Source organism: Aythya marila (genome assembly GCF_965140915.1).
Source record: "Aythya marila genome assembly, chromosome: 4".
In the NCBI taxonomy this organism is placed as follows: Eukaryota; Metazoa; Chordata; class Aves; order Anseriformes; family Anatidae; genus Aythya; species Aythya marila.
This window is the reverse complement of record NC_139045.1, coordinates 2,962,521-2,988,963: the sequence shown is the minus strand read 5'-3', so window position 1 is coordinate 2,988,963 and position 26,443 is coordinate 2,962,521. Positions and strand designations below refer to the sequence as shown.

At 39.5% G+C, this 26,443-nt stretch overlaps 1 protein-coding gene across 24 annotated transcripts in view; it reads left to right on the top strand.

Moving 5' to 3' along the window:
- The window catches only part of ANK2 (ankyrin 2), a 336,396-nt gene extending 312,548 nt beyond the window's left edge, over window positions 1-23,848 (top strand). For all 24 annotated transcript variants that reach the window (XM_082759087.1, XM_082759101.1, XM_082759095.1 and 21 more), the window contains 11 exons: window positions 7,527-7,601; window positions 9,741-9,872; window positions 10,329-10,475; window positions 11,846-12,128; window positions 14,078-14,363; window positions 16,099-16,191; window positions 16,624-16,707; window positions 17,880-18,044; window positions 19,477-19,659; window positions 20,720-20,811; window positions 22,719-23,848. In XM_082759087.1, coding sequence (XP_082615213.1) covers window positions 7,527-7,601; window positions 9,741-9,872; window positions 10,329-10,475; window positions 11,846-12,128; window positions 14,078-14,363; window positions 16,099-16,191; window positions 16,624-16,707; window positions 17,880-18,044; window positions 19,477-19,659; window positions 20,720-20,811; window positions 22,719-22,902 — 1,724 coding nt within the window. In that variant the 3' untranslated portion in view covers window positions 22,903-23,848. The remainder of the gene's footprint in view (window positions 1-7,526; window positions 7,602-9,740; window positions 9,873-10,328; window positions 10,476-11,845; window positions 12,129-14,077; window positions 14,364-16,098; window positions 16,192-16,623; window positions 16,708-17,879; window positions 18,045-19,476; window positions 19,660-20,719; window positions 20,812-22,718) is intronic.
- Window positions 23,849-26,443: the final 2,595 nt, after the last annotated feature.

Genomic DNA, 26,443 nt, shown 5'->3' with positions numbered 1-26,443 from the left:
ATCGTTGTGTAACTTCACTGTGTTTCTTCTGTTTTTAATTTTAAATTTTGTTGTTGGTGGGTTTCTTTTGTTTTATTTTTAATGGTGTCCTGATTTGGTTTGTTACAGCTTTGGTAATGTATGTGTGGTTGTGCTATATTGGTAAAGTTAAGCAAGTTATTTCCTGCCATTTTCCTTTTCAGTTTTTTTTTTTTTTTTTTTTTTTTTTTTATCCTGTTAGCTTTGCTTTGCACTTGTACCCTCAGATCTTGTGGATCCACCATTCCCGGTCCATTTTGTAGACCTTCCTACCACTGCAACCAAAGACTGTCATTTTCAGTCCTGATTACATTTTCCAATCTCTATTTTTGATTTCCATTTTACTTTCAATGTTTTTCATTCGCATCAAAGATGACGAGACAGAATCTACAGAAACATCTATCCTGAAAAGCCATCTGGTTAATGAAGTCCCTGTACTAGCCAGTCCAGACTTGTTGTCTGAAGTGTCTGAGATGAAACAAGATTTGATCAAAATGACTGCCATCTTGACAACTGACTCTTCTGATAAATCGGGCTCAATTAAAGTGAAAGATCTTGGAAAACCCACTGAAGAAGAGCCAGGAGAGCCTTTTGAAATAGTTGAAAGGGTGAAAGAAGACTTAGAAAAAGTAAACGAAATTCTTAGAGGGGGGTCCTACACCAGAGAAGAGCATGCTATGCAGAAGTCCCCTTCCAGACAAGAATTTGTAGAAGAAGAATGGGTCATTGTCAGTGATGAAGAGATTGAAGAGGCCAGAAGAAATGCTCCTTTAGAAGTCACTGAACCTACCTGTGTAGAAGTTGGGATAGACAAAGAGACAAAAGAGACAGAGAAGAAAGACATGACAGGAATGGTAGATTACCTTAGTGAGGATTTAAAAACATACGTTTCTCTTCATGAGGTACAGCCACAAGCCTTACAAGAAGACTTAGTAGAAGAGAGATTTGAAGCTGTAGTAATAAGCAGGGATTCTGAAAAAGGAGGACAAGAATCTCCAACAACGGAAACACTAAGCCCTCAGGAGCAACAGAAGCCAGCCTTAGAAATTAAAAAGCCAGTTAGAACTAAACTGAGAGATAAGCAAAAACAAAAGGAAGGCAAAGTGCAAAGCAAAGAAGAAAAACCAGGACTAACGAAGTGCAGTTCGGATGAGTCACTACACGAGGAGGAACAAGGCTTAACACTGGCAGCTGCTCCTGAGGCTAAAGCTGTATCCCCTGTAATAGAGGAAACTCCTATTGGCTCAATAAAAGATAAGGTAAAAGCTCTTCAGAAAAAAGTGGAAGATGAGCAAAAAGTACGTTCAAAACTACCTGTCAGAATTCAAACAAGAGAAAGCACTGCAGAAAAGGCTTCTAAAAAAACAGTACCAGTCAAAAAGCCAGCTGCACACAAAGCACAACCTCCCGTTTCACCTTCTTCTAAGACTGAGAGACTTGAAGAGACCATGTCAGTTCGTGAGCTGATGAAAGCCTTCCAGTCAGGTCAAGACCCATCCAAAAATATAACTGGACTCTTTGAGCACAAATCTGTCAAACAAAAGCAACAGCCCCCTGAGAAGGAAACACCTCGGAAAAAAGCAGTTTCTTCACAAAGTGAAACAAAGCGAGTAACAAGCCACAAGACAGACAAACCAAAGGACAAACACAGCACTACGTTAAAAGCAGAGAAAGAGCCACAATCAAAAAAAGGAAGAACACAAATTTCTACTGTTGAAACTACCAAGAAAACTGTAAGTAAAGACCAGGTAAAACAGCAGAGCAGCAAAAAACCAGCAGCCGAGCCTCTCTCTCCAGTATTTGTTGATCAAAGTGCCAAAGATTCAGCAGGTGTAAAGGGCAGGACTTCTGATGACCAAGCAGATACTGACTTTCAGATCAGCCCTGACAGAAAAACCTCAACAGACTTCTCTGATGTCATTAAAGAAGAACTTGAGGATAACGACAAATATCAACAATTCCGACATCTTTCAGTGACAGAGGAAGGTGAGCTTAACTTGGAGCAAGTACTGACCAGTCCTTTCAATGTTGCTTTCCCGACAGAGTATGTAAAAGATGGATTCCTTCCTGCTCTTTCTCTGCAAAGTGCTGCTTTTGATGGGAGCTCAGAGAGCCTTAAACATGAAGGTGTGGCTGATTCTCCAGGCAGCCTACTTGATGGAACTCCTCAGATCAGCTCTGAGGAAAGTTATAAGCATGAGGGGCTGGCAGAGACTCCAGAAACAAGCCCTGAAAGCCTTTCCTTCTCACCAAAGAAAACTGATGGGCAAATTGAAGAAGCTAAAGGAGCAGCTAGAGCACATACAACTGCAGAAACATGTTCTCCGAAGGAACTCTCTCCAAAGGAAGATGAAAAAGGTATTACTGAAAAACAGCTAGATGCTGTAACTGAGACTAGTAAGTCTCATTCTGACCATGTATCAGAAGAGCTTGTACCTAAAGCCTCTGAAGAAGAGGCTGATAAACTTAAAGAAAGTAGCTCAGCTTCCATAATGAAAGATATTAGCAGGGATAAAGAATCCAGGACCACTGCACACTTAACTAAATCTTCCGAAACACATGACACTGCTTTAGAGAAAGAAAAAGATATAACCTGTGAACGCCGTGTTGTGGTTAGAAGTCCCCAAAAATTGGAACTCTCACTTGCTAGCCATGATAGTGAAAGCTTTAGCCCAGTTGCAGATGACTCTTTGGCTATAAGTCATAAAGACTCATTGGAAGCAAGCCCAGTGCTAGAAGATAACTCATCACACAAAACGCCTGATTCTTTGGAGCCCAGTCCTATAAAAGAGTCTCCCTGCCGTGATTCCCTTGAAAGTAGCCCTGTAGAACAAAAAGTGAAAGCTGGCATTTTGGGGCAGGGTCCTCTTCAGTCTGTTCTTAGCAAAGGAGAAACCTGTCCAGAGCTGGCATCGGTGCGGTCCAGGATTCTCCGTGACCCAGAGGGGAGTGCTGATGATGACAGTCTAGAACAAACATCTCTCATGGAGAGTTCAGGGAAAAGTCCTCTTTCACCAGAAACTCCCAGTTCTGAAGAAATTAGCTATGAAATCACACCTAAAACAGCAGACTCACAGGCACTGTCAAATATACGAAAGTCGGCCATGATACCTGAAGTCAGTGAAGAACCAGAGGATGACTGTGAAAGTGAACCAAGGAAAAGATTTACTCCTGAGGAGGAGATGTTTAAAATGGTAACCAAAATCAAAATGTTTGATGAATTAGAACAAGAAGCAAAGCAGAAGCGAGATTACAAAAAGGATTGTAAGCAAGACGAATCTTCTGCAGTTGCTGATTCAGAAGTTGCATGTGAAGCTGAAGAACCAGAGTCAACGACTGTTGAAGAAAAAGTTATACCTACAGTAGTGATGTCTGCAGCAAAATCTAGAAAGAGTTCTTCCTCTTCAGAAAGTGAGCCAGAATTGACCGAGCTTAAAAAAGAAGCTGACTCAGGTTTCTTAATGGAGCCCACGATCCGAGTGCAACCACCTTCACCATTACCATCCAGTATTGACTCCAGTTCTAGCCCTGAAGAAGGATGCTTCCAACCTATCGATTCAAAACAATGTTCTTCCAGGATAGGTGCCATTAAAGCAGAACAGGATAAGCCAACAGAAGATGACAAAGAGGAACCGTGTGTCCTTGGGGACAGCTGTAAGGCTTCCACACAAGAATCTGGCACTTGCCATTCTGATGGTTGTGCACCAGCAGAAACTGACAAATCAAAATGTGATAGCACAGATGACAGTGAGATAGTTAGTCCTAATGCCCCAGTCACACAATTGCAGGGTTCTCCCTGCCATTCTTTTGGTGACAGTTCTTACAAAGAAGTTCATGTTGAGTCTTCACCAACACTAGAGCAATCTGATACTAACGAAAGTAGTATCAAAAGCACCACACTGTTAACACACTCAGATCTCATTGCTAAAGGAGCAGTGTTTGAGAAAGCAGGTGACGATTCTTGTGGACACAGTATCACGGAGTACTCTGTGCCACAAGATGGCAAACTGGTTGAAGGTGATCCCACTGACCATTCTGGTCTGGGGAGTGATTTGGCAAAAGTAGATACAGATCTTGAAACACCTCAAGGAGATACTCATATTGAGGAACCCTTGCCAGAGTATTCATCCCTCACCACTGAAACAGGGGAACTTGAAAGTTATGTAGTGGAGGCTGCTGAAAGTAGTACTCCTCATATAATAAGCCCTTATGAAAATGTGTCTTCTGAACAATTTTTTACTGACTGTGAAGTTAAGGTAGGATCTGGTGAAAGTCTGCTATCTAAGGAAGACTATTCTACTGAAGAAGGAAAAGATCAGAGTAGTACCATTTTGCTTAGCAGAGACACGGGTAGCAAATATCAGTCTTCAGAGGAAGTATATATGGAAATAGAACCAAAACCAGAGGATTTATTTCAGAAAATCTCACCAGGGTCTTCAGCATCAGATTCCACGAAGTTAGCTGAATCCACCATTGACAATATAAGAACTGAAACAGAAAAATTGATCAGTCAAGTTGTCATCACCAAAACTGATGTGGATTCTGACATGTGGAGTGAAATACGTGAAGATGATGAAGCTTTTGAAGCTCGGGTGAAAGAAGAGGAACAAAAGATATTTGGTTTGATGGTAGACAGGAGATCCCAAGGCACAACACCTGATACAACACCAGCCAGAACACCCACGGAAGAAGGGACACCACTTAGTGAACAAAATCCTTTTCTTTTTCAGGAAGGAAAGTTGTTTGAAATGACTAGAAGTGGAGCCATTGACATGACCAAAAGGAACTATCCAGATGAAAGTTTTCACTTCTTCCAAATGGGGCAGCAGCCTCAGGAAGAACTTTCTTTATGTGAAGAAATGAAAGAAGCAGCGGAAGTGGAATCTTCTAAGCCAGAGAGCTTACCAGATCCATTTCCCCCTTCAGAATCAGAGGACTCGGATATACAAGGAAAAGATGCACTGAAACGTTCACCCTCGCCATCTGAGTCTTGTGATAAATCAGAAGAAATGAGCGGTGAAGGTGTCAGCATAGGCACTGCAAAAGCAGAGCTTAAATCCAGAATTCCAATTAAAATGGGTATTTCAGCTTCTTCAAAATCACCAAAGAAAGAAACTGCTGCCTCTGAAGCTGAGCCCTACTCTGGAGCAGAGACTGACATGGTTGATAGCAGTCAGGTGCCTTGCCCTATGTCTCCTGAGCAGTCTGTGGTAGAAGATGAGTTAGGTTTTTCCAAAATCACTAGATTGGTCTGTTCTGAACAGGATGAGGAGTCCCCAGACTCTTCACCAGAGGAACAGAGATCTGTGATTGAAATCCCTACTGCTTTAATGGAGAGAGTGCCTTCTTGTGAAAGCAAATCCAAAATTCCTGTAAGAACAGCTGCTACTGCATCACAATCATTGCAACAATCAGAAAACGAGAGCCTTCCCACTGATGGCTTTCTTGACAGTCTGCAGTGTGAAGGAAAAGATGACCAAGCAAAACCAAAGTCTAAAATTCCTGTCAAAGCAGCGCTCCAAAGAGCTGAACAACAGTATACATCCACAGACACATCTGTCCACAAGCTAGAGTCACCCAAAGCTCTTGACACGACAAGCAAACTACCTACAAAACAAGATAACCGAAGTAAATCTGAATCTGATGCAAGTGTTCCCATGGACCCAAAGATTAAACGCTCAATAAAAGCTAGGAGTTATGCAGAGGCAGAAGCAGAGACGAGGGAGAGGGAGAGGGAGATGAAGGTTGAGCTAGACTCAGAGGAGGCAACAACAGGAAGACTCAAGGTATTTTCATCACGGTTGCCAGTTAAAAGCAGGAGCACTACAGCCTCCCGCAGTGCTTTTAGTCCTACAAAAGAAAGTAAGGAACATTTTTTTGACCTTTACAAAAACTCCATAGAATTCTTTGAAGAAATTAGTGATGAAGCTTCTAAGTTAGTGGAAAGACTCACACAGTCAGAGAGAGAACAAGAATTAGTTTCAGATGACGAAAGCAGTAGTGCCCTAGAAGTTTCAGTTATTGAAAATGTGCCATCCATTGAGACTCAGCAGTCAGTTCCTGAAGACATCTTTGACACCAGACCCATTTGGGATGAGTCTGTAGAGACTCAGATTGAACGTATCCCTGATGACAATATCCATGACCATGCTGAAGGTATTTGCCAACGACTGGGATTCCCTGTGCGACGCATGTCATAAATTAAACTTTTTGTTTCTTGTTTTCTTTGGTGTGTGTGTGTATATGTAAGTTTGTATACGTGTGGTATTTTCGTGTAAGCTTTTGGTGGTTAGTTGTGTATTTTTTTTCTTTATAAGCTGTGTTTGTTTTTTGTGTTGTGTCTGTATTTTTCCTGTCTGTGAAATAATCTCAAGATTGCAAGCCATGTGTGCTTATGAGAAGTGTTACCTTAAACACAAACACTTCTAAAAATATGTATTTACCATTAAACTGATCTTTCGGGTCATATGCATTTTGACTTTTGGCTTTCCCTGACCCTATTTTTATTAGTAATGATTTATTTTTTTTTGGCATCAATTGAAACTGGAACAGGCAAATCCATCTTCTCTTTTGTTTTTACCCAAAGAAACATACAGAAGCTTTGAAGACTCAAGTTTGTCTTATTCCTTTTTTTGGCCATTTCTCTCTCATGAAAATTCTGTGTCACCAGAAACTTAAGTAGAAGTTGTCTGGTGTTTGGTCTTCCCCTCACTTACTTGCATACTGCCATTGGGTAGCTGTGATGGAAATCCAGTAGCTAAAATGAAGCCATATTTCACCAACTTCAATCAGTTTTCTGAATGTTTGCAATCCATGTGTTCATTCAGGGAAAATCAAAACTCAAATTCTGACATCCTCAAATTACCCTTGCGGATGGGAGGAACAGTGAAGTCTCACTGTTTCTGAAATAGACAGACTGGTGAATGAATGTCTGATTTTTCCTTGCCTTCAATGTAAGTCTTTTGTATCACTCCCTAGCTGAAAGAGTCAAAGCCATTTAAATTATTAATTTCCAAATGAAAACCATAACATGAAATGCCACATGGACTGTTTAAACAAAAGTTTTGCTACCACAGAAAGAAAGCAACTAGAAGCACCAGTCCAGATGAATTTTGCAACCTTGGCATTTACTAAGGAGGCATGGAAATTTATAGCTTTTAGCTTAGTTATTCTTCACCTTAATGCTAGAATGAAGTTTTAGAATAAAACGCTCGGATAAAATAGTACAGTAGTCACTTCACTCCTTATTTAGATTTTTACATTAAAGTCTGATTTTCAAATGGGAAATGTAGATAGTTCTGTACTTTTGAAAAATCAAGCTACCTTTTTCTTCTTTGTTAGACCTGGAGATTTGCAATCCTTACTGTAACTACCCAGTTGTAGCAGCCTGTCCATGTTTAGATTAGAGTAGTCAGAAAAAAATGCTATCCCTTCTAGGTCTTTATCACCTATGGAAATGCTTTTTGATTTGTAAAAGACAACTTGTGGCTGTTCTCTTTGACCTTTAGATCAACAGGATGATCAGGAAAGGACAGAGGAAAGACTGGCCCACATTGCTGATCACCTTGGATTCAGCTGGACAGGTAAAATGCATGTTATCTATTCTAGTGAGAAACAAGGCGAGCACTCCTCAATGTTTTTGTGTTTCTTTCAGATGATTTCCTCATTCTCTAAAACTGTTTCATAGAAACACTTCAGTAGCTTGTAGGAACTAGATTGTTTGCTGATTACTAAGATTCCTCTAGCCTGTTAGGTAAGAACTAAGATGAATAGGTAACTCCTCTGTAGTTGTTATGGTACCTCCAGAGGGAAAGCTCCTAGGATGAGAAAGTGACAGCGTCGGCATACGTTACTTTACACTTTCTCGCAAAGTGCGATGACTCTAGAACATAAACTGACTAGAAGATAGATGAATGAACATCGTTTGTATTCTGGAAATCCTGAGCTGGAAGATCACTATGGGGAAAGGTCACATCAGCTTCTTTTTTTTTTAATGGAAGCTATTTTACTTTTCTGTGTGCGGAGGAAAAAGAAATGAAAAAGGTCATATTTGTAAAAATCACTCCAAGACAGCACAATTAAAGTTCTGGGGGAAAAGTGAAAGTAGCAGAAAATGAAATGCAGATCTGTGTCACTGACAATCATCCCAAAAGCATTTACAAGGAAAGAGCTATGGAGAAATCTCTCTGCTATGTTAAGCTGTGCAATCCAACAGAAATTTAAATCGGGTCTATGCTTTTTTGTATCTAACCCTAGAGCAGTACCACACTGATGAAAGTAAGTGGGGTTCTAGTGGTTAAAGAAGAATTGCATTAAAAAAAAAAAGTGTTAACTACTTGGTAATTGAGGTTGCGCTCTATACTGTTTTTGTAAGCATCTTCAGAGAATAACAAAATATCACTTTTTTGTATATTTTTGTATATTTTTGTATATTTTACTGATCTCCTCCTTTCCTGTCCTCTATTTCAATATTTCTCTATTTCAATCTATAGAGAACACTGGAAGTATATGTCACTTTTCCCAAGATGGATTATCTTTGAAGTCAGTAGGGCTTAGATTTATGCAATGTAACAGATTAGGAATATGCTGATTTTTTCTTTCTTTTTTTTTTTTTTTTTATTAATAGAAATGACTAGACAGATCTGAAAACAAAACTAAAAAACAATGGATACAGAATTGTCTGTTTTGATGAGTATTTTACAGAATTTTGGAGAGGACAGAGAAATACACCTGCAGAAGTATTCCTGTCTTGTGTTATGATAAAGATTATGGTAAAAATGACGGCGTCAAAAGTTACTTTGAGGAATAAAACAGTGCTTGGTTTTTGTTCAAACTTCCTTGACTACCTAGAACTTCAATCCGATATAATGTTACTGTGCATTTGTTCAAGTTTACAGTTGCACCAGTATACAAGCCAGTTTGGAAATAAGTTTATCTGGGTCCTGGGGACTAGGGTTCCCCCCTGCTCCCTCCCTTAACATGTGGCACCCTCCATCATCCACCATAGTTATAATTACAGCGGAATAGAGTATGAGTCCTTCTTTGTGAGAGGAGCAGAAGTCTGGAGACCAGGAGTAATAGTAGGAATCTCTCAAATTTCCCCATGGCTTTAAATCATTTGATTGCCTGTTTCTACGTACAGTCATGTCTTAGTTTAGTGGGAGAAAGCTGACCTGGATATAATACAGACTGTTAAAGCCATTTCTCTTTTCTGGACTGCAGTCTGAGCCTATGCTATGTCAGAAAGACACTAGTTATTAGCCTCACATTTTAGTTTTTGGTTCTCAACTGTGATTCATAGGCATTTACTTTTCTTTTGATGAAACAAGTCCAGGGGAGTAATATGATTACTCTTTAATCTAGCCGTACAAAATGCCATTACTCAAAATCAGTTCTTTCACTGGATTTGGTGAGCATGGTGCTTTTGACAGAGCATGGTACTCTGTCATGGTTTTGTCAGTGGGGTTGTATCTCTGAGAAATGGTGCACACATTAAAGAAAAGCTGACATAGACCCATCACTTCTAGGCGTAATGCAATTATGAATTTGTCTTGAACCTCTTGTTTAACAGTGTCTCTAAACATAAGAACGTGAATGGAAAGAAAGAGAAATGGGTGTTAGAAAAGTTTGTAAACCATTTTACTGTAGACTACCGTAAAATAGATGTAAGGTGGGGGAAAAAAAATAAAAGACATCTTTACAGAAAATGATTTATTTTTCAGAGCTAGCAAGAGAACTGGATTTCACAGAAGAGCAAATTCATCAAATCAGGATTGAAAATCCTAATTCACTTCAAGACCAGAGCCACGCACTCCTCAAATACTGGCTTGAAAGGGATGGGAAACATGCAACAGGTTCATTACCAGTTATAGTACATCTACACTGTCTCCAATATACAAGTGGACCAATGTGTGTTATAATCCAAAAAATAAAATATGTTTAAAATTTAGGCAGCAGGAAGAATTGCTATAGGTTGGGTTCTATTTTTAAGCTTGTCTGTATAACATCGTGTATGGCAGGATTCTGTTAGAGAGAATAGTTTAATATTGTTCATTTGGAGAACAACTTACAGCAAAGCAAGAGTGGAAAAATACTTAAGTTTCTTTTCCTAAACTAAAAAAAATACTTGGGGTAACTAAACTTATTTGTGAAAGGAAAGACTAGATTAGAGGTAATTTTTGTGTGCAGCCCCTATCTTACATAGCCATGCTTCTAAATCAGTATCCTACATACATAATTCATATTGAAAATAGAACGGAGAACATGTGAAGTTCTTAATTCAGCTACATGGTGTCATTTTAATGCCACAGATACAAATCTTACCCAGTGTCTTACAAAAATCAACCGAATGGATATTGTTCACCTAATGGAGACCAGCGGCATAGACTCCATGCAAGTCCACGGCACTCGCACGTATGCAGAAATTGAACAAACGATAGGATTGGACCACAGTGAAGGTAAACATCTCCTGATACAGTCACAGGCTGCTCAGGTTATCTCATCCATGATCTAGCTCCTGTTCTGAAATGTTTGGCTGTTAATTCTTATGACTGAGCCCTAGAACCTAATTTTGAAAGTGCAGATAAGATGGATGAAGGCAAGCATGACAGCGCACATCTCTCTAGGTCAGTAAGTATAAAAATCTCTGCATTAGCAGATTCTTATAAAGCAAATAAAGGAATGTTGCCAGAACCTGCTGTTAATACTTATGTCCAGTTTATTTTTTGCTCATATATCTGCTTTCATAAAAAATAAGGTTACATTAAAATTTGATCAAGATTTGTAAAAGGAAAACTAGTCAATGCTTTGGAAAACCCTTTGGATTCAGGTATCCAGGATATTACTTGTAATTCTGCTATGATGCTGCATAGAATTTCAGATTAGATCAATAGTTGTACACTAAAGAAACATCTCCAAATTACATGAAGTAAAATTCTCATTGTTTTTTGGACGTGATACTTTCACACCCTTAACTTAGTATTGAACGAGTAGCTTGGTAAAGTATTAAGACAGTCACAAACATTCCATATTTATGTAGATGATGTAGGAATAGTTTATGTTTGCTGTAATTAGCATTCAAATACAACAACGGATCAGTTTGTTAACCTCCATATCTTGCTCAAATTCAGAACAAATCGTTACGTTTTCCACCAAGCTGTTTTTTGGAGTTCAGCAGGTTTCGACTGAATGGGGTTAGTGAAGAAAAACAAAAGCTTTTGACTTGTAGCTTGTGGAATACAAATGCATGTATTATTTTACATCTTCTGCAGAATTAGAACCCATGCTTTGAGATTGTGTCTGGGGGAGAGGGAGGGTAGAGTTGTTTGTTTTTAAGAATTATTTTGATATATACGAATTAGCTAGCCCTTGCAGCTAGATTTGTATGAATTTATTTTCCCATACTTGTATAGTATTTATAACTACACAAGCTATGGACCCGTGTCATTATTTTTCCATAAGCAGCTACATCAGGGATGGGGGAAAAAAAGTAACTAAAATGTGTTCCAGTCTGCTGGAAAACAAACAAAAAACACTATTGCAAATCTTTCATACTTTGGGGAGGTTTGAGATTAATTGGTGTAGGTAGATTTCTGGGCAGATTTTATTTTGCCTATTACTGTCAAGATTAATTATTTGGCAGTTGTGGTGATAATCCAGTGTTCCTTCTACTGCTTAGAGAAGAAGTTATATGCTCTCCCACTCAAGCTGTCTAAAAAATTTAGGTAATTTATTCCTTCCGGGGATTTTAAACACACACAGAGAATTGAAGTGACTTTCTGCATTCTGATGAGACTTGTAATGACATTTCTCATTTCTGTTTTCACAGGGTTTTCTGCACTGCAAGAAGATCTGTTCAGTTCAAGACATAAGCAAGAACAACAGCACAGAATATCTAAAGACAGTGACCCAACTGAACACCCTCCTATTGTCTCCGAGGAAGATGTGTCTGTTAGTTACTCTCCTTTCCAGGACAGCACTCCCAGGAGTGAGGCAGAACTGTCAATGGCTGAGCTCCTGAGACAAGCACACAAGGAACAAGTAGAATCCGAATTCTCAGGGAAACCCCAGGATGTGCCAGAAAAAACATCTGCTTCACAACATGAATATTTGTAAGTGTCAAAAGACCAAAATGGGACCTATGTGGAATAGATTCTCTCTTCTCTGTAATAAGAGCATTTTTACAGTTTCATTTGAAACAGATGAACTCACTAGAATTCTCCTTCAATTCTGCATACTTGTTCATGAGTTCCTTCTGTAGGCTTGACTTCTTAATCAATGTGGTGGAAGCCTTAAAGACAGGGAGAGAAAGTCAGTCTTCCACTGTGAACATACATTAATAATCCAGTTCAACATGTATGAAGGAAAAGACGGATAACGCAGGCTTTCTTGTGTCAAACTGTATTTTTCAACATTACTTGCCATCTAACAGATAAACTTGATGGAATTAACACTAGAGGGCCTTTTCTTCAACTTGAGGATGGCTTTTTAAATTGAGGCAAATTTTTCGTAACTTAATCATTACTTGCAAAACTCCTAACTACATATTAGCAATTAGATTTTTACAAGCCAGTTTCAGATGTCTGAAGGAACAGAGAGGGTTTTGTAGACAAGACAAAAGTACTTAAAGAAACACTACATGATGAAGTACAGACTTAAAGGACCTGTATAGCATAGCTTTGAATTCCGATTCAGGGATGTTGGTGGAGTTGGTTTCATTTGGAAAAGGACCTGAAAAGGATCAAGTTTCTTTGGTCCTACCCATCCTTTCACCCACAGTGACAACTCTTTGATTCAGGTATTCATTGGCTAGCAAAATAGGGAGGATTCCCTTCCAAACTGGTGATTTTCCTAGGAGCAATTAGCTTTGATGTGGAGATGCAGCTCTGAACAGAGAGGTTTTACAACCTGAAGAGAGGCTGGGAGACAGAAACAAGCATCCAAGGTAGGCCTAGGTTGCACTGATATGCAAAAATACCAATACTTCCTAATGATTTGCATAAGAAAGGAAACAAATGCTTTTGAGGAATAGAGGGTAATTTTTAATGGTGTGTTTTTAGCTGCACAAGTGGCACAATTCTGCACAGAAAGAACAAAGTCCAGTACAATAAAACCAACAAACACATACATACAAAGTGGACTATCACAGGTATTATTAAGGCTACAGAAGACAAATAACTTACCTGCAAATACTGTCAGCTGGTAGAAATGTCAGTAAGCTATTTGCATGTATTCTGCAGTCAGAGCATGGATTCCTTAAAGCTACTGTTACGGCCAAAGACAAAAAATACTGAGACAGTATTGCCAATGCTAAAATGAGAGTAGCAATGACACGGGAAAATCGCTGTCCTTCACCTCTAGTGTGAACTAGGATGAAAACTGGGCTAGATATAAGTAGCTTTATATGAAGAGGAAGCTTTTATGAGAAGAGAAATTCTACAATAATGCATATAGCCCACTGAATGGGAAGAAAGGACAGATCAATGCTGTTTAACTTGTACTACAATGAAATGTTTACTTTCTTTGGAACACAGCTGTGTAGATGGCAATAGTTGGGGGAGCACAATAAATTGTCAAAACACAACTTATACCAGGAAAAAAACCAACACATATACATGCAAGTTAATCTATAACTGTTATCTAGTCATGGGATTGGTTATGTAGAAAGGAATCTGGACTCACAGCTAGTAAGACTTTGCAATTTCCTCTGTTAATTTTTAGGACAAGAGGAAAAACAAAATGCGTGTAGATGCTAGCTCCAAAACATCTAAGAAGTTTTAAAAGTTAAAGTTGTAATTCTTACAGGCTCACTGCTTTTATGTGTGTGTGTGTATACATATACATAATATATATATATATATATATATTCTCTCTTCATACATATATATACACATACATACCTATATGTATGAAAAGAGAAAAGCAAGCCTCAACAGGTGATTCTAGGCAGTGAAACGGTTAATGTTAATGCAATCAGCATAAGTCTGACGTGACCCTTTGGAGTCACCCTCAGAGGTGGACTACAGTTACCTGATAAAACTCTTGAACCTGTAATTCACAGTGTCACAACTCCAGGAACAGAGCAGTCTGCAGCACCAGAAACTGGAAAGGCAGCAAATGAGAAATCGGCATGCTTCAGCGTGGCAAAGGAAGAGAGAGAAAAATCATCCCCACGTTCCCCATCATCTTCGCAGAGCAGTGAATCTCCCATCATCCAAGAGCCCGAGGAGCCTGAGCTCCATCAGGATGACGTCTCTCCAAGGAGAACTAGTCTAGTGATAGTGGAGTCAACTGATGAACAGCCAGAAAAGCTTGGAAGTGGCTACGAGGAGGAGTCTTTGGAAAAGGTAAATACCAACTTTTCCTCAAAGTAACTAACACAGTGGACAAGTTTTATGTCCTGTCATTCTTAAAATGGGAATATTTTCTATAGGCCTGATTAATCTTCATCTGCAACTGAGCCATTTTCCCTTTCCTCTGTGGTTCTGAGGGCTAGCTATAGTCATTTGTGTAGAGGTTTTGATAGCAGAAGCAAAACCAAGATCCTAAAGTCTAAACTGTAATTCTGGTTTTGCTAGTCTTACTTGTCCTTTGGTCTGTGGCAGTTATGTCCATGCATGTGGGAAAGAGTTACTTGGTGTAAGTAACAGATGCAGAAGCAAACCATGTACAAGTGAATGCTGAAAAATAGATGTACAACACACAAAGTTACAACATCAAAAACTCAAGAAGACAAGGCTGGCCCAGAGCATCAGGAAGAATGACATGAAAAACGTTGTAAACTTAGTGAGATGGAAAAAAAGGCAGCAGGATGTACGTTGCAGAAGACTAAAGATGCACTGGAAGAAAAACTTGAGAATGGTGTTTATGTAGCATGCAAGCAGTAAAGAAAAATGGAGACAGCAGATGGAAGAGGGGAGCAAAATGTATATGAGGTAGGTCATTTGGCTGTGTAAGACAAAGGAACCTTCTTGCATATACAGAGGGAATAAAGGAGAGCAACTACATGGCTTTCGGGGGAATATAAGGTACTCAGCAGATTAGGTTTAAGAATAAACAGCTTTTTTTTTTTTTGCCTTTTTTAAGAGTCAGAACAGAAGGCATAATTGAGCAGGAAATTAGTTTTATCAGTGAAGTTAGAGCAGAGAAAGAACAGTTCTTAAGAATTGGTTTCCTGTTTAGACATTCACCTAGGAACAGACTCTTCTTTCTTCGCTGTTTATGTTGCCAAATGTACCACCTCTAGAGTGATGTCTCAGAGATCCGCCTCCAAGATCTCAGAAGAATGCTGAATATAAAATGCGTAGGATAAATGTGATGTTGAAAGCTTAGCTTAGGACTCAATACAACGTCTGCTGTCAAGCATAATGTACTACCGAATCGCTACAATAATCCTCATCTCCTCCAAACCCACCCCACCGAATATTTATTTTCCCCCTTATGCTTTTATACTGTAGATGTTTCCCAAGTAGTTCTTTTCAGCTTCTCTTTGCCTTCTGACCTCTTCATTTAAATTTTGAATTCTTCCCTGTGCAGGAGAACCTCAACACTTGCAACTAACTTTTTCTTTCCAGTGCTGAGACTGTTGATACATTCACCTCTAGTTAAAGCTGTTGAGTCCTACTGTCTGTATGCTATGCTATGCACTTCTTAGTATGGAGGACTAAAAGGCTTTCATACAGATTTCTGCACAATGCAGAAAACATACGCAATACATATGAATGCCAGAGTTGGTGTTAGCAATACTGTCTGGTTCATCTTAGTCATGTCATACAACATATTTCAGGCTTGTCTCTGGCAACCTTAAGAGCACTGAAGCATCTTAAGGCCATCTTATAGAATTAATATCACAAAGACTGATCTTCTTTCAACACGCTAATGAACAACTAATGTACAGTCAAGTGGCCAAAGCTTTTCCCCTGCCCCTACATCGGTGTTTTACAGACTGAAGTCAGGTAAGATGCAAAATCCTGAAAGCACAAGTTTTCAGAAGAGAGGATGGTTTCAGGTAAAAAGAAGACAGAGACTGTAAATAATGCTAGCATTGCATACAACAGAGCACTGCTTCCATGCTTCCCATAGGAGCTAGCAGAGGAGTTAGGTGAGCTGGAGACCAGCTCGGACGAGGACGAGGTGGTAACTACCAGGGTCATTCGTCGCCGGGTTATTATTCAGGTACTGAGTGTTGAATGACTGCACGAGCCAGTGGTGCCTAATGTCTGGTGTAATACCTTCAGGAGTGATGCTGAGAGAACCACGTGGCTGGTATTGCACCTGAAGCTGCAATGCTCCTGAATAATGCATGGTCATTAGATAAACCATTCTAATACCTCTTCTTGAAAAGAGGATTGTAGTAATACTGCTAACACAACTCTACACCCCATTAAGCACCTCAGTAAGAGGAGGACAATACGCAGCACAGTCAACTAACACGTTTGCCTGTCCATTTTGTAACTTTCCTTTGCACGTCTTTAGGAATTCAAGTGCAGAACAAATTCTTTCTAACATTTCTCAATTTTATTCTAACTGATTTTAAAGTTGCCTTTTTTTTTTTTTTAAACCTGCATTAAGACATTGCTTCCTTAAATTTTGTTCTTTGTCATACAGGCTGATAGTATGCCTGAAATGCCACCAGAAACAGTCACAGAAGAGCAATATACAGATGAACATGGCCAGACAGTGGTAAAGAAGGTATTATCAGTTACAGCCCTTGCTACCTTCTTACTATCCTTTAAAGGAAGAATAAATAAATCCACATACACGCCCAATTTTATTTTGTAAAGGGGCATGATTTTTTAAAATTGAGCATAGCAGAAACCAGAATTTCTGTTCATGAGAGATTCCAAGATGTGAAGATTTGGAGTATTCGGTTTTATATTTTTTTATAACTTAACATATTGCTTAACTTTCCCACATAAATCCAATGAGAATTCTACATAGACCTGACCATTTCTGAAGAAGTGCTGATTTTTTATTTTTATTTTTTTTAAATAAATAGTTAAGAGTATAAGTGTACTCGTATTAATGAAACCAGTGGGGGGCTAGATCCACAAGTCACCTAAATCCAGACTTTAGGCCTTTGAAATCTTCACTCAGCTGTGTCCAAGCAGGTTCCTGAGTTTCTGTAGCTGTACATACAGTTCAGTTTTTACGGCACCAGAATATCTTGTCAGAAGGAGCTGTGAAAGCATTTGGAAATGTGTCCACAGAAAGATGTGTAGCCATCCTCCTGAGAGATTTAGCTCATCTTGAGCTCTTTAATTCTCTTATGCTGCTCTGTGTTTGGCTTGCCACTGCCTAGAAAGCTTAAGCACCAGATGAGGTCTCTTAAGCGGGTTAATTCTAGGTCTCTAGGGCAGCAGTGTTAGTACCACGAGCAATAATAGTGTAATGACCAAGTCCCTCTGCAGATCTAGTTCTAAGTACTCGGTAGCAAAGTTGATAACCTCTTACTTTCAGAAGCCTTTTAATTAGTTGATACTTTTTGAGTTTTTGAAAGCCAGTCTAAAAATGACTTTCAGCAGTTATGCTGTTGAAAACTGTTTTCTCTCTAAGAGGCTATACCGCTTCTCCTAATAGTAACTACCATTTTAGAGTCATTCTCATATCTGTATATATCTTCACTCCATTTGTGAAATAGGTTTATGGAAGCTTTGCTGTGGGATAAACAAAGCAGGGCCAGTGCATCAATGTGCAGCTTTACTATAGGTATTTGTGAGAATGTGCGTTAAAGACTAAAAAGCTGAACCATCTATGTAGGTTTTTCTGTGTAGGAAAGATGCCCTTTGAGTAGAAAGTTCTGTATAGAGAACACAAAGGAATTGCTAATTATTTTGGGACAAAGCTCTATTTCATTCCTTCAGGTCACTAGAAAGATCATCCGGCGGTATGTTTCTCCAGATGGCACAGAAAAAGAAGACATCATAATGCAAGGAACACCACAAAAACCTGTCACCGTTGAAGAAGGAGATGGCTATTCCAAAGTTGTAAAACGGGTTGTGCTGAAGAGCGACAGCGAACAGTCAGAGGTCAGATCATCCACTTCCCTTGTGATGGGACAAAGCTGCAGTACACCCACCACCAGTGTACCCAATAGCTACATCTTATGGCAATAACATTCATTTCTGAATGATCCTTTGAAGAGTTTCCTTGCAGATGGAAAGGCCTCCAAAAAAGACAGAGAAAAGCAGGGGGTGGGAGAAGAGACAGTTGTCTCTGAAAACATGTCAGGATACAGATTGTGATTCATGAGAAGTTCTAAATTCATAAAGAAGGCAGTATGTACCAAGATGGCATATAGATAAATGGCAAGTGTGCCTTTGTTATTATACCTCATACTCTAATAAGGAAGTTGGTGAATATTGTAATGAAATGATCTGATGTTCTCCAGATTTCTACAGCTAAGCCATTCTAGAACTATCTAGTTGTATCAGGTTTAAAGTACTCGTGCATTCTTGGATTTGAAGATGCTAAACAGAAGTGTTGCCTTCATGCAAACTATAGAGCCAGGCAATTAAGAAAGAAAAAAGCAACTGCAAAGTTCTTCTCAGTTTATCTTTTCCTGCCTTAGATCACGATGCAGCCCTATAGACGTTTGTATTAGCTCAATTAAGGTAGTGACAGAGAAGCAGAAGCCAATAAATAGGGATTCATTTCAGCAGCACTGCAATTGGAAGCAATGTTTAACTAACAGACATTCAAAATGCTAAGAACATGATTACTGTTCTCTCTCACCAGAATTGATCATCAGAATTAATTCCCTAGGAGTGTAAAGGAACATAAAAACAAAGCCTTTTTTTTTTTTTTTTTTTAAAGTTAGCTGACCATAGCAGAACTACTCCATATCACATGGAGCCCATATACATAGAATTTGTATTTTGCCGATTAGAACTGTGTTTGTCTCTTTCATACGGTATTCTAAAATTGTAGTCTGTTGTTCCTGTAAGAGTTCCTTGGATTTTACAAGTCTGTCTCACGCCTGAGAATACTATCTTAATTTTATGGTGTGAATGGATACCACTAACTCATGCTACCTGGCAAATACAGCTGAGATTCACTGCAAGAGGCCCACTTGTTACTTCCTATAATTCCAGTTGCCTTGGAACATGTGAGCCAGTCTGGCAGCCTGTGGTGTGGTGGAGGGTGGCAGCATCCCTGCTACCCTCAAGCTAGTTCAGGCTCCAGGAGCAGTTTCCACCCTGGTAGCATAAAGCTGCTCAGCTGAACATGCTCTCTAGGGCTGTTCCTGCTGTCTGAACTGGTAGATATTTACAAGGTCTTGTTCTGGAGCTGTAAAGCAGGTAATAAAATATACACTCACTATTTTGGTGTGTATGCTTAGAAAGTGAGACATTTCTTGTTCTCTGTGGCAATGATTTAGAAAGAATCACAGAACAGATATTAAGATTTTGTTTGCTATGTAATTCGTATCCAATATAAATCTGTTTTCTAACCTTCCAGGTGACTTTGTCTGAACCAGGTGTTTTGCCCAGTGCCTCCAATTTCCAGTCTGAACCAGTGGAAGGCCGCAAGGTCAGCAAAGTCATAAAGACAACTGTAGTGCAAGGAGAGAGAACAGAGAAACACCTAGGAGATGCTAGCTTAGCTACTGATCTTCCGTCAGCCAAAGAGGACTTTGAAGAGGTAAAAATGCCTTTTTAATGTAACAAATAAAACAAGTGTCACAACATACCTGGAGACAAACTCTACTGAAAGTTTTGCTGGTGGAGCATTAAACTCAACTACCAAATACAAACCTCTGTTGTAATACTTGGCCATGTTATGAAAAGATCAATATATTAAGGTATGCATAGGGGAAGAAGCTGCCATTAGAGAATTAACTGTGAAACTTTTTAAGATTAAAAAAAATATATAATAAGACAGAGGATTTAAATAAAGTTGGTAGAAATTGTGTGTGTGGTTACTCGTAAAGAAGGCCATCCATACAGTGCCCCTCGTGGACCTAATTTTAGAACTTGAAACAGTTAAGTCTACTCTCTCAGTAGGCAGATGTCTCACAACAATTATTCCTTTTCCTCTTGAAAGGAAGAAATAGCTATCAAGCTAATTAACACTTTTCCTGTTTTTATGCTTTTTCTGATCAGTTTAGACATTTCAGTAACAGAATTTAAACACAGAAGATCACACCCAGCCAACAAGGAATAAAAATGCTGCCTTTTTTGTTTTCTTTAAGTATTAGTAACAGTAGATACTCTGTGGAAGAGCTTGCCAGGCTCCAATTCCCTGATTCTTTCATTTCATCTATTTCTATGTATGCCTGTCTAGTTACGGAGAACAGGCAACTCAGGCTGACAGGTGTGACAGCTATAAAAGAGAATATTTTCTGTGACAGGAAAAGGGTTGCTGTAGTGGCTTTTGTAAATAGACACACAGGATGAGTTCTGCAACCGTGGTGCTCCAGGGCCTTGATTTGTGCTGTTTCAAACTTGGAAGTACTAAGATTGCTTCAGTACAATTCTTAGCACAGTGACACTATCCTACCCAAAAAACTGTGACTAACCTGTATGTTTGGGGAAGGGTTGTAAGGATGCAAATGGCAGGCAGATGCTTCTCTATTGTCTATTCATCATTTTCTCACCATTCAGCTTCATTTATATCAAGTATTAAGGTATGAAGAGCAATTACCTTCTGTCCTAGGTTTCTGTTCTTATGTTTTAATTGGAAGTTTATGTTTTAATTTGAGGCATTGAGCTATACAGGTAACCAAATGAAAGTCCAACTCCCTGCTTTAGTAGAGAAAGAAATCATGAAAGAGGATGGATCAATTATTAAAAGGTTTGGCTTGGCATGTCAGTGAACTGTTACTAGAAAAGAACTAACAAACTCATTATGAACAGATGTGGATTTAATTGTGTAAAGTGAAACCACTGGCAGTATCTAAAGCTTCATTACAAAAGTACTAATCCTTACTACTAACATTCTGTTACAGGAAGGGATATACACACTGGAAAGGTCTACAATCAGTTGAAAAGACTTGGTCAATAAGGGTGTTGTGGGCTAGCAGCTAAGTAGGGCACAACTGCTTGCTAATCCTCCTTCCCTGCTCTCCTTGGGACAGGGTTGAATAAAGACAATTTAGTAAGTGAAGAAAGGATGATGCAAAGAATCATTCACCACTTCCCATAAGCAGACTGATGCCCAGCCAGTCTCTGGGCAGTGGTCACCTTGAAAGACAGACAGACATTCCCACACACCCACTTCTTCCTCTACGTCAGTTCTTATTGCTTATATGACATCCACCACCCCTCTGGCTAGTTTGGGTCAGCTGTTCTGGCTGTGTCTACATCCAATTTCTTGCCCAGCCCCAGTACACTCATGAGGAGCACAGAGTCAGGAGGGACAAAACCAAAAACAAAGTCCTAATGCTGTGCAGGCACTGTTGTTCAGCAGTAGCCAAAGCATTGGTCTGTTACCAACACAGTTGGGGGCACAAAGCCAGAACACAGCACCATACAGGCTGCTGCTGTGACAAAAGGTAACTCCATCCTAGATAGACTCAGTATAAAGGTGTATTGCTGCCTGACTGATTTCCTTGGAGGTGATACAAAATAATAGTAGTATGATTTATAGTTAACAACATTAATCAAGAATACTTCAAAAATATTTTTTCATACCAGTTGACTCAATATTCAAGTCACAGAATTGAAGGGGTTGGAAGGGACCTTGAAGGATCATCGGGTCCAATCCCCCTGCCAAAGCAGGTTCCTCAGAGCAGGCTGCCCAGGTAGGCATCCAGACGGGACTTAAATACCTCCAGAGAAGGAGACTCCACAACCTCCCTGGGCAGCCTGTCCCAGTGCTCCGGCACCCTCACCATGAAGAAGTTCTTTGTCATGTTGGTGTGGAACTGCCTGGGCTCTGTCTTGTGGCCATTACTCCTTGTCCTGTCCCCACAAACCAAATCCCTCTGTCCCCCACACCTCAGGTATTTATACACATTGATGAGATCCCCTCTCAGTCTTCTTTTCTCCAGGCTGAACAGACCCAGGTCTCTCAGCCTTTCCTCATAGGGAAGATGCTCCAGGCCCCGTACCATCTTGGTGGCCCTCCACTGGACTCTTTCCAGGAGATCCCTGTCTTTTTTGTACCGGGGATGATCACTATCAAAATGGATGAGAGGATATATGGATATAAATATAAATCAAATACGCATACATTTTCTCTCTCACACACATCAACTTAAGCATCAGCAAATACAGTTTTACTGACTGTCTTAAGGCAGGCTTGCCCAGAAGCAAGGGTTGAAGAAGCCATCAGCTTAAGAAACTGAAAGTACCATACAGGAATCTTATGTTAATGTTCCACAGGACAACTTTGAGTGTAGAAGCGAAATACAGCAATTAGGAAGGTCCTGTGTGAATTTCAAAGTGTGTTGCATGCCAATGTTAAAACACGTTTTTGCTGAGCATCTAAAACTGTATGTGTAATAAGCATGAGGAGATGAACTGCCACTAGTTTACATTATGAAAGCCAGTTAAGTGGTGATGTGTGTTACATTCAATACAGAGTGAATAAAGAACATCTGACCTTAGTAGCCGGCTTAAACTGCCAGCTTACAATTCTTCTCGTTTTACTTTAAATAAAATTTGAAAACTTTAAAATTCCACCTGGGGAGGAGCAGCTCTTAAAGCCTTCAGAAACTGTGGGCTCTCTAAGAAAGATTTCTCATTCTTTTTCTTTAGGACAATGCTGAATAAAGCCAGCACACAGAAGAGGACTGTGATGAAGGATCGGTATGGAAAACACGTTCATATAGAAGAACTGGATGACACACCAGAAGCACTACCACAGGATGACCTCCAGCACGACCTCCAGCAGCTTCTTAGACACTTCTGCAAAGAGGACTGGAAACAGGATGCTAAATGAGAAGCTGCCACCCCTCAACACCACCACGTAACCATCCATCCAGTATGCAACATTCATCTTCTCTAGGTGTAGACATTGTTATCTACATAATCACTGGAAGACACTGCCATTTCTACTTGTGCAGATGCAGTGAATTCATTTTTTTCCCCTGTATTTGATTTTGGGTTTTTGTTATTTTTTACCCTGTAAGCTAATTTGTGACCAAAGATAGCATCCTTCATTCAGGATGATTTATCCACCGAATCGTCGTCTTTGTGCTGTACTGGGAATTTGTCAGCATTGCCACTTTTTGCTGGTCATTTGCTTCTGCACTAGCTTCATGAAACTGCATTTGTCAAGCCAACTTCATCTACAGGCCTCTTCAAGTGACTATGTACATGCATCATGAAAAAAAGGGAGTTAACATGTAAACTGTATATAGCAAGAGTATTTGGACTTACAAGACTGCAGAAAACACACTGCCTCTGAATACAATTAGCATCATGGATTACAAGGTCTATTGACACTGCTGAACAGCAATTAATAAAATAATGTTAACACTACGAACACAGACTGACTGAGGAGGAAGCACTGCAGATCCACTGCATCCATAAGACTTCCAGTTTAGGGATCTATTATAGTTAAAGGCTCTAAGAGTCAGGCTAAAAACCTGGAAACTCAGCTGTTCTCCTGAAGTAACAGCTGACTGTGGCCATCGATACTTTTAAGACCTTTGGACAGCCACTTAAAGATTTCCAGAAAAAGAAAAAAAAATTAAAAATACCCAATTAGGTAACCAACTTGCTAGCAGCTATATCTATGGCACATTTGCATACGGTATTAAAATCTTTTAGATCTGGACATGTGGCAGGGTGTATTAAACAATTATAACTACAGTAGTTTCCTGTTTTCATCACTGCTTTAGCAAACCACACTGTCCTGCTGGCCACTGCACTGTAGATAACTATGGGAGAAAGACTTAACCACTATACAAAGAGAATAATTAATTCACCATATTTTATCAAGATTGCCTCTTATCCAATAAATGCATGTCGCATTTGAAGGTCAAAAGCAAACCCTCCTGTAATCATGTCAACTTGTTGGCCCTCTTAGCACTGAGCGAGCAGTTTTTATCCTCCAATCAAGTGTTTTTTAAAGAGAAAGCTCACAATCCTTGAAAGCCACTTTCTGTTCATATTTTGTTACCTATCTATATATAAGATATATATTTCTAAACCAACCCTCTGAGAACCATGATAGCATATCTGCACTTTTATTTTCAAAAAAAGAAAACAAAGAGCTGACATTTTTGGTATTCTATACCTTAATATTTAGTGGCGGGCACTCTGTAGTGTTTTAGCATATGTAACACACGCAAACACACTAAATGTTTTTAAACAGCTATTTGTTTTTTTTTTTTTTTTAATAGTATATTCGAGAAAGATTAAAAACAAATCCTCTCCTGTAGGTGGTAAGAGTTTTCCAAGTTTATCAGGCCTTCTATTATTTATAGTTTGCTTGGTTGTTTTTTTATGACTCACTCAGTGCTCAGAACAAGGGCACTTCTCATTAAGATAATGATGCCAAAAGCATAAAAACATCTTGGGAGTTCTGGCTTCCAGCAGGCAAAGCAACCCGAGGTGCCATGCTAACACTTTTTTTGGCAGGCAGAAAAAAAAAAAGGTGTTTTGGTAGCCAAAATGAACGAGACCCATGATGAGACATTTCACGATACATCATGGCTTTCTTATTGTCAAAGACAGCAGAGGATGATCTACAAGAATGGGGCTCTAAAGAAATGCATTTCTGTTGTGTTATTTGCGGTGCAGATGATGTTCTGTGTAACAGCATAATGGTTATTCACCTCTTATTTTGATTTTTTGCTGTGTTATCAAAGAACTTGAATACTGTGAGAAGAAGTGAATTTTAAGTTGACGAATCAGCATCTTGTTCCCATGGTGATAACACTAATTGAATATATCTATGAGGGCATGTATTAGTTAAAAATTAAAAAAAAAAAAAAAACAACACTAACAATACATAGCTGCAATGTGTACAATGGCTGATTTAACTAAATAAAAATGTACAAGTGTTAAATGTAGCAATGATGGCTCACTCTCTTTTACTGCCAGTGCAGCATAAAAGGAACAGCACCCACTTGGGGACCTTAACCGAACTATCACAATTATAATTCCTCCACACTGCACTCTTTATGATCTTTTTGATTCTGCCGTTCAGCAATGAGTACATGTCAGTCCTTATTAAGGGTTAGATGTAGTGTTTTTGTTTTTTTTTTTTTTAATCATCGTTAATAATTTTTCAAAGGGTAGCTAGCTATGTTTTCTAATTATTCCATCGGGCCTGAAAGTACAAGATTTTCCTTCAAATACAGCCTGGACCACTTGTTATACTCAGTTATGTCTTCAATGCCCACATGTACTACTACAACAGCTAGTGAGTTGCTCTCTCTCTCAAGCACAGAGCACGCAGGGAGGAAAATCTCTATCACGTCTTACATCCTTGCACTGCACAGAAAATACAGAAAAGAGGCTGCTTTGTTGCCAGGTCAGAGGCAGCACTATAAATCTGTACCAACTCAATTACTGCAAGCATAAGCAGCACAAAGGCCACGGTGATATTCACCCATGAACACTGGGGTGTGTTTTGGGGTGGCCTGTGATTGCCCGCAGCTCTGCTTCACCTCTGCTATCACAAGTGGCCCAGGCTGCGTCTCAATGTACCTCAGTGTACCGCCTTGGTCAGTTACTGCAGGCGGTGCAGTAGGTAGTGGGGAAATAGGACACACATCAGACGTAGCCTGTTAGTGGTAAAACATGCTTAAATCCTAGCCTGACCAGCTTCAGCTTCGCTGTACTAGCACTTTGCAATACAAACACTATTTTACTGAAAGACTTTGGCCAGTTCTGCTCAGTAATACCTGCAAGTACAAACCTGTTATGAGCTCATTTATATTTCTTTAAAAAAAGAAAGAGAAGTCATGAAATCCAAGTTCTAATTTAGTGCTTGTTGTAGACTACTGAGTGGCAGCAACAAGTCAGATCAACTCCATCTTCCTCCCCTCCACTTTGAAAAATAGAGAAGGGTTCATTTCTGTTCATGAAAGATTCAGTATCTGCAGCCTACCTGTAAAAGCGAATAGATCTGTAACAAGAAGGTTCATATTATCATGTTTTTTTTTAGTCAGACTGTAAAGCTCTGTAAACCTGACCAAAGAAGATGAACACTATTGGCACAGCCCTTGGTACCTATTCCCTTACTCCCCTCCCTAGCAAACCCTGGAAGAAGACGGTGTGTATCTCAGACCATGTTAAAGTGCCCTAAGTAACTTCCGTATCTCTGATTACCCTGACACAAGCAACCACACAGAGAACACAGAGCCTGTGCTGGCTGTTGCCCTATATTGAATAGGTTCTAGCACGTCAGCAAAATGGGGATAAACTCACTTATTTACCTAGCGTCCCCTGCATCTGTCCAGGGAGATTCGTAGTTGACATATTACATAAAACTGGGGTAAGGAAGTGGACCACGCCGGCAGGACCGA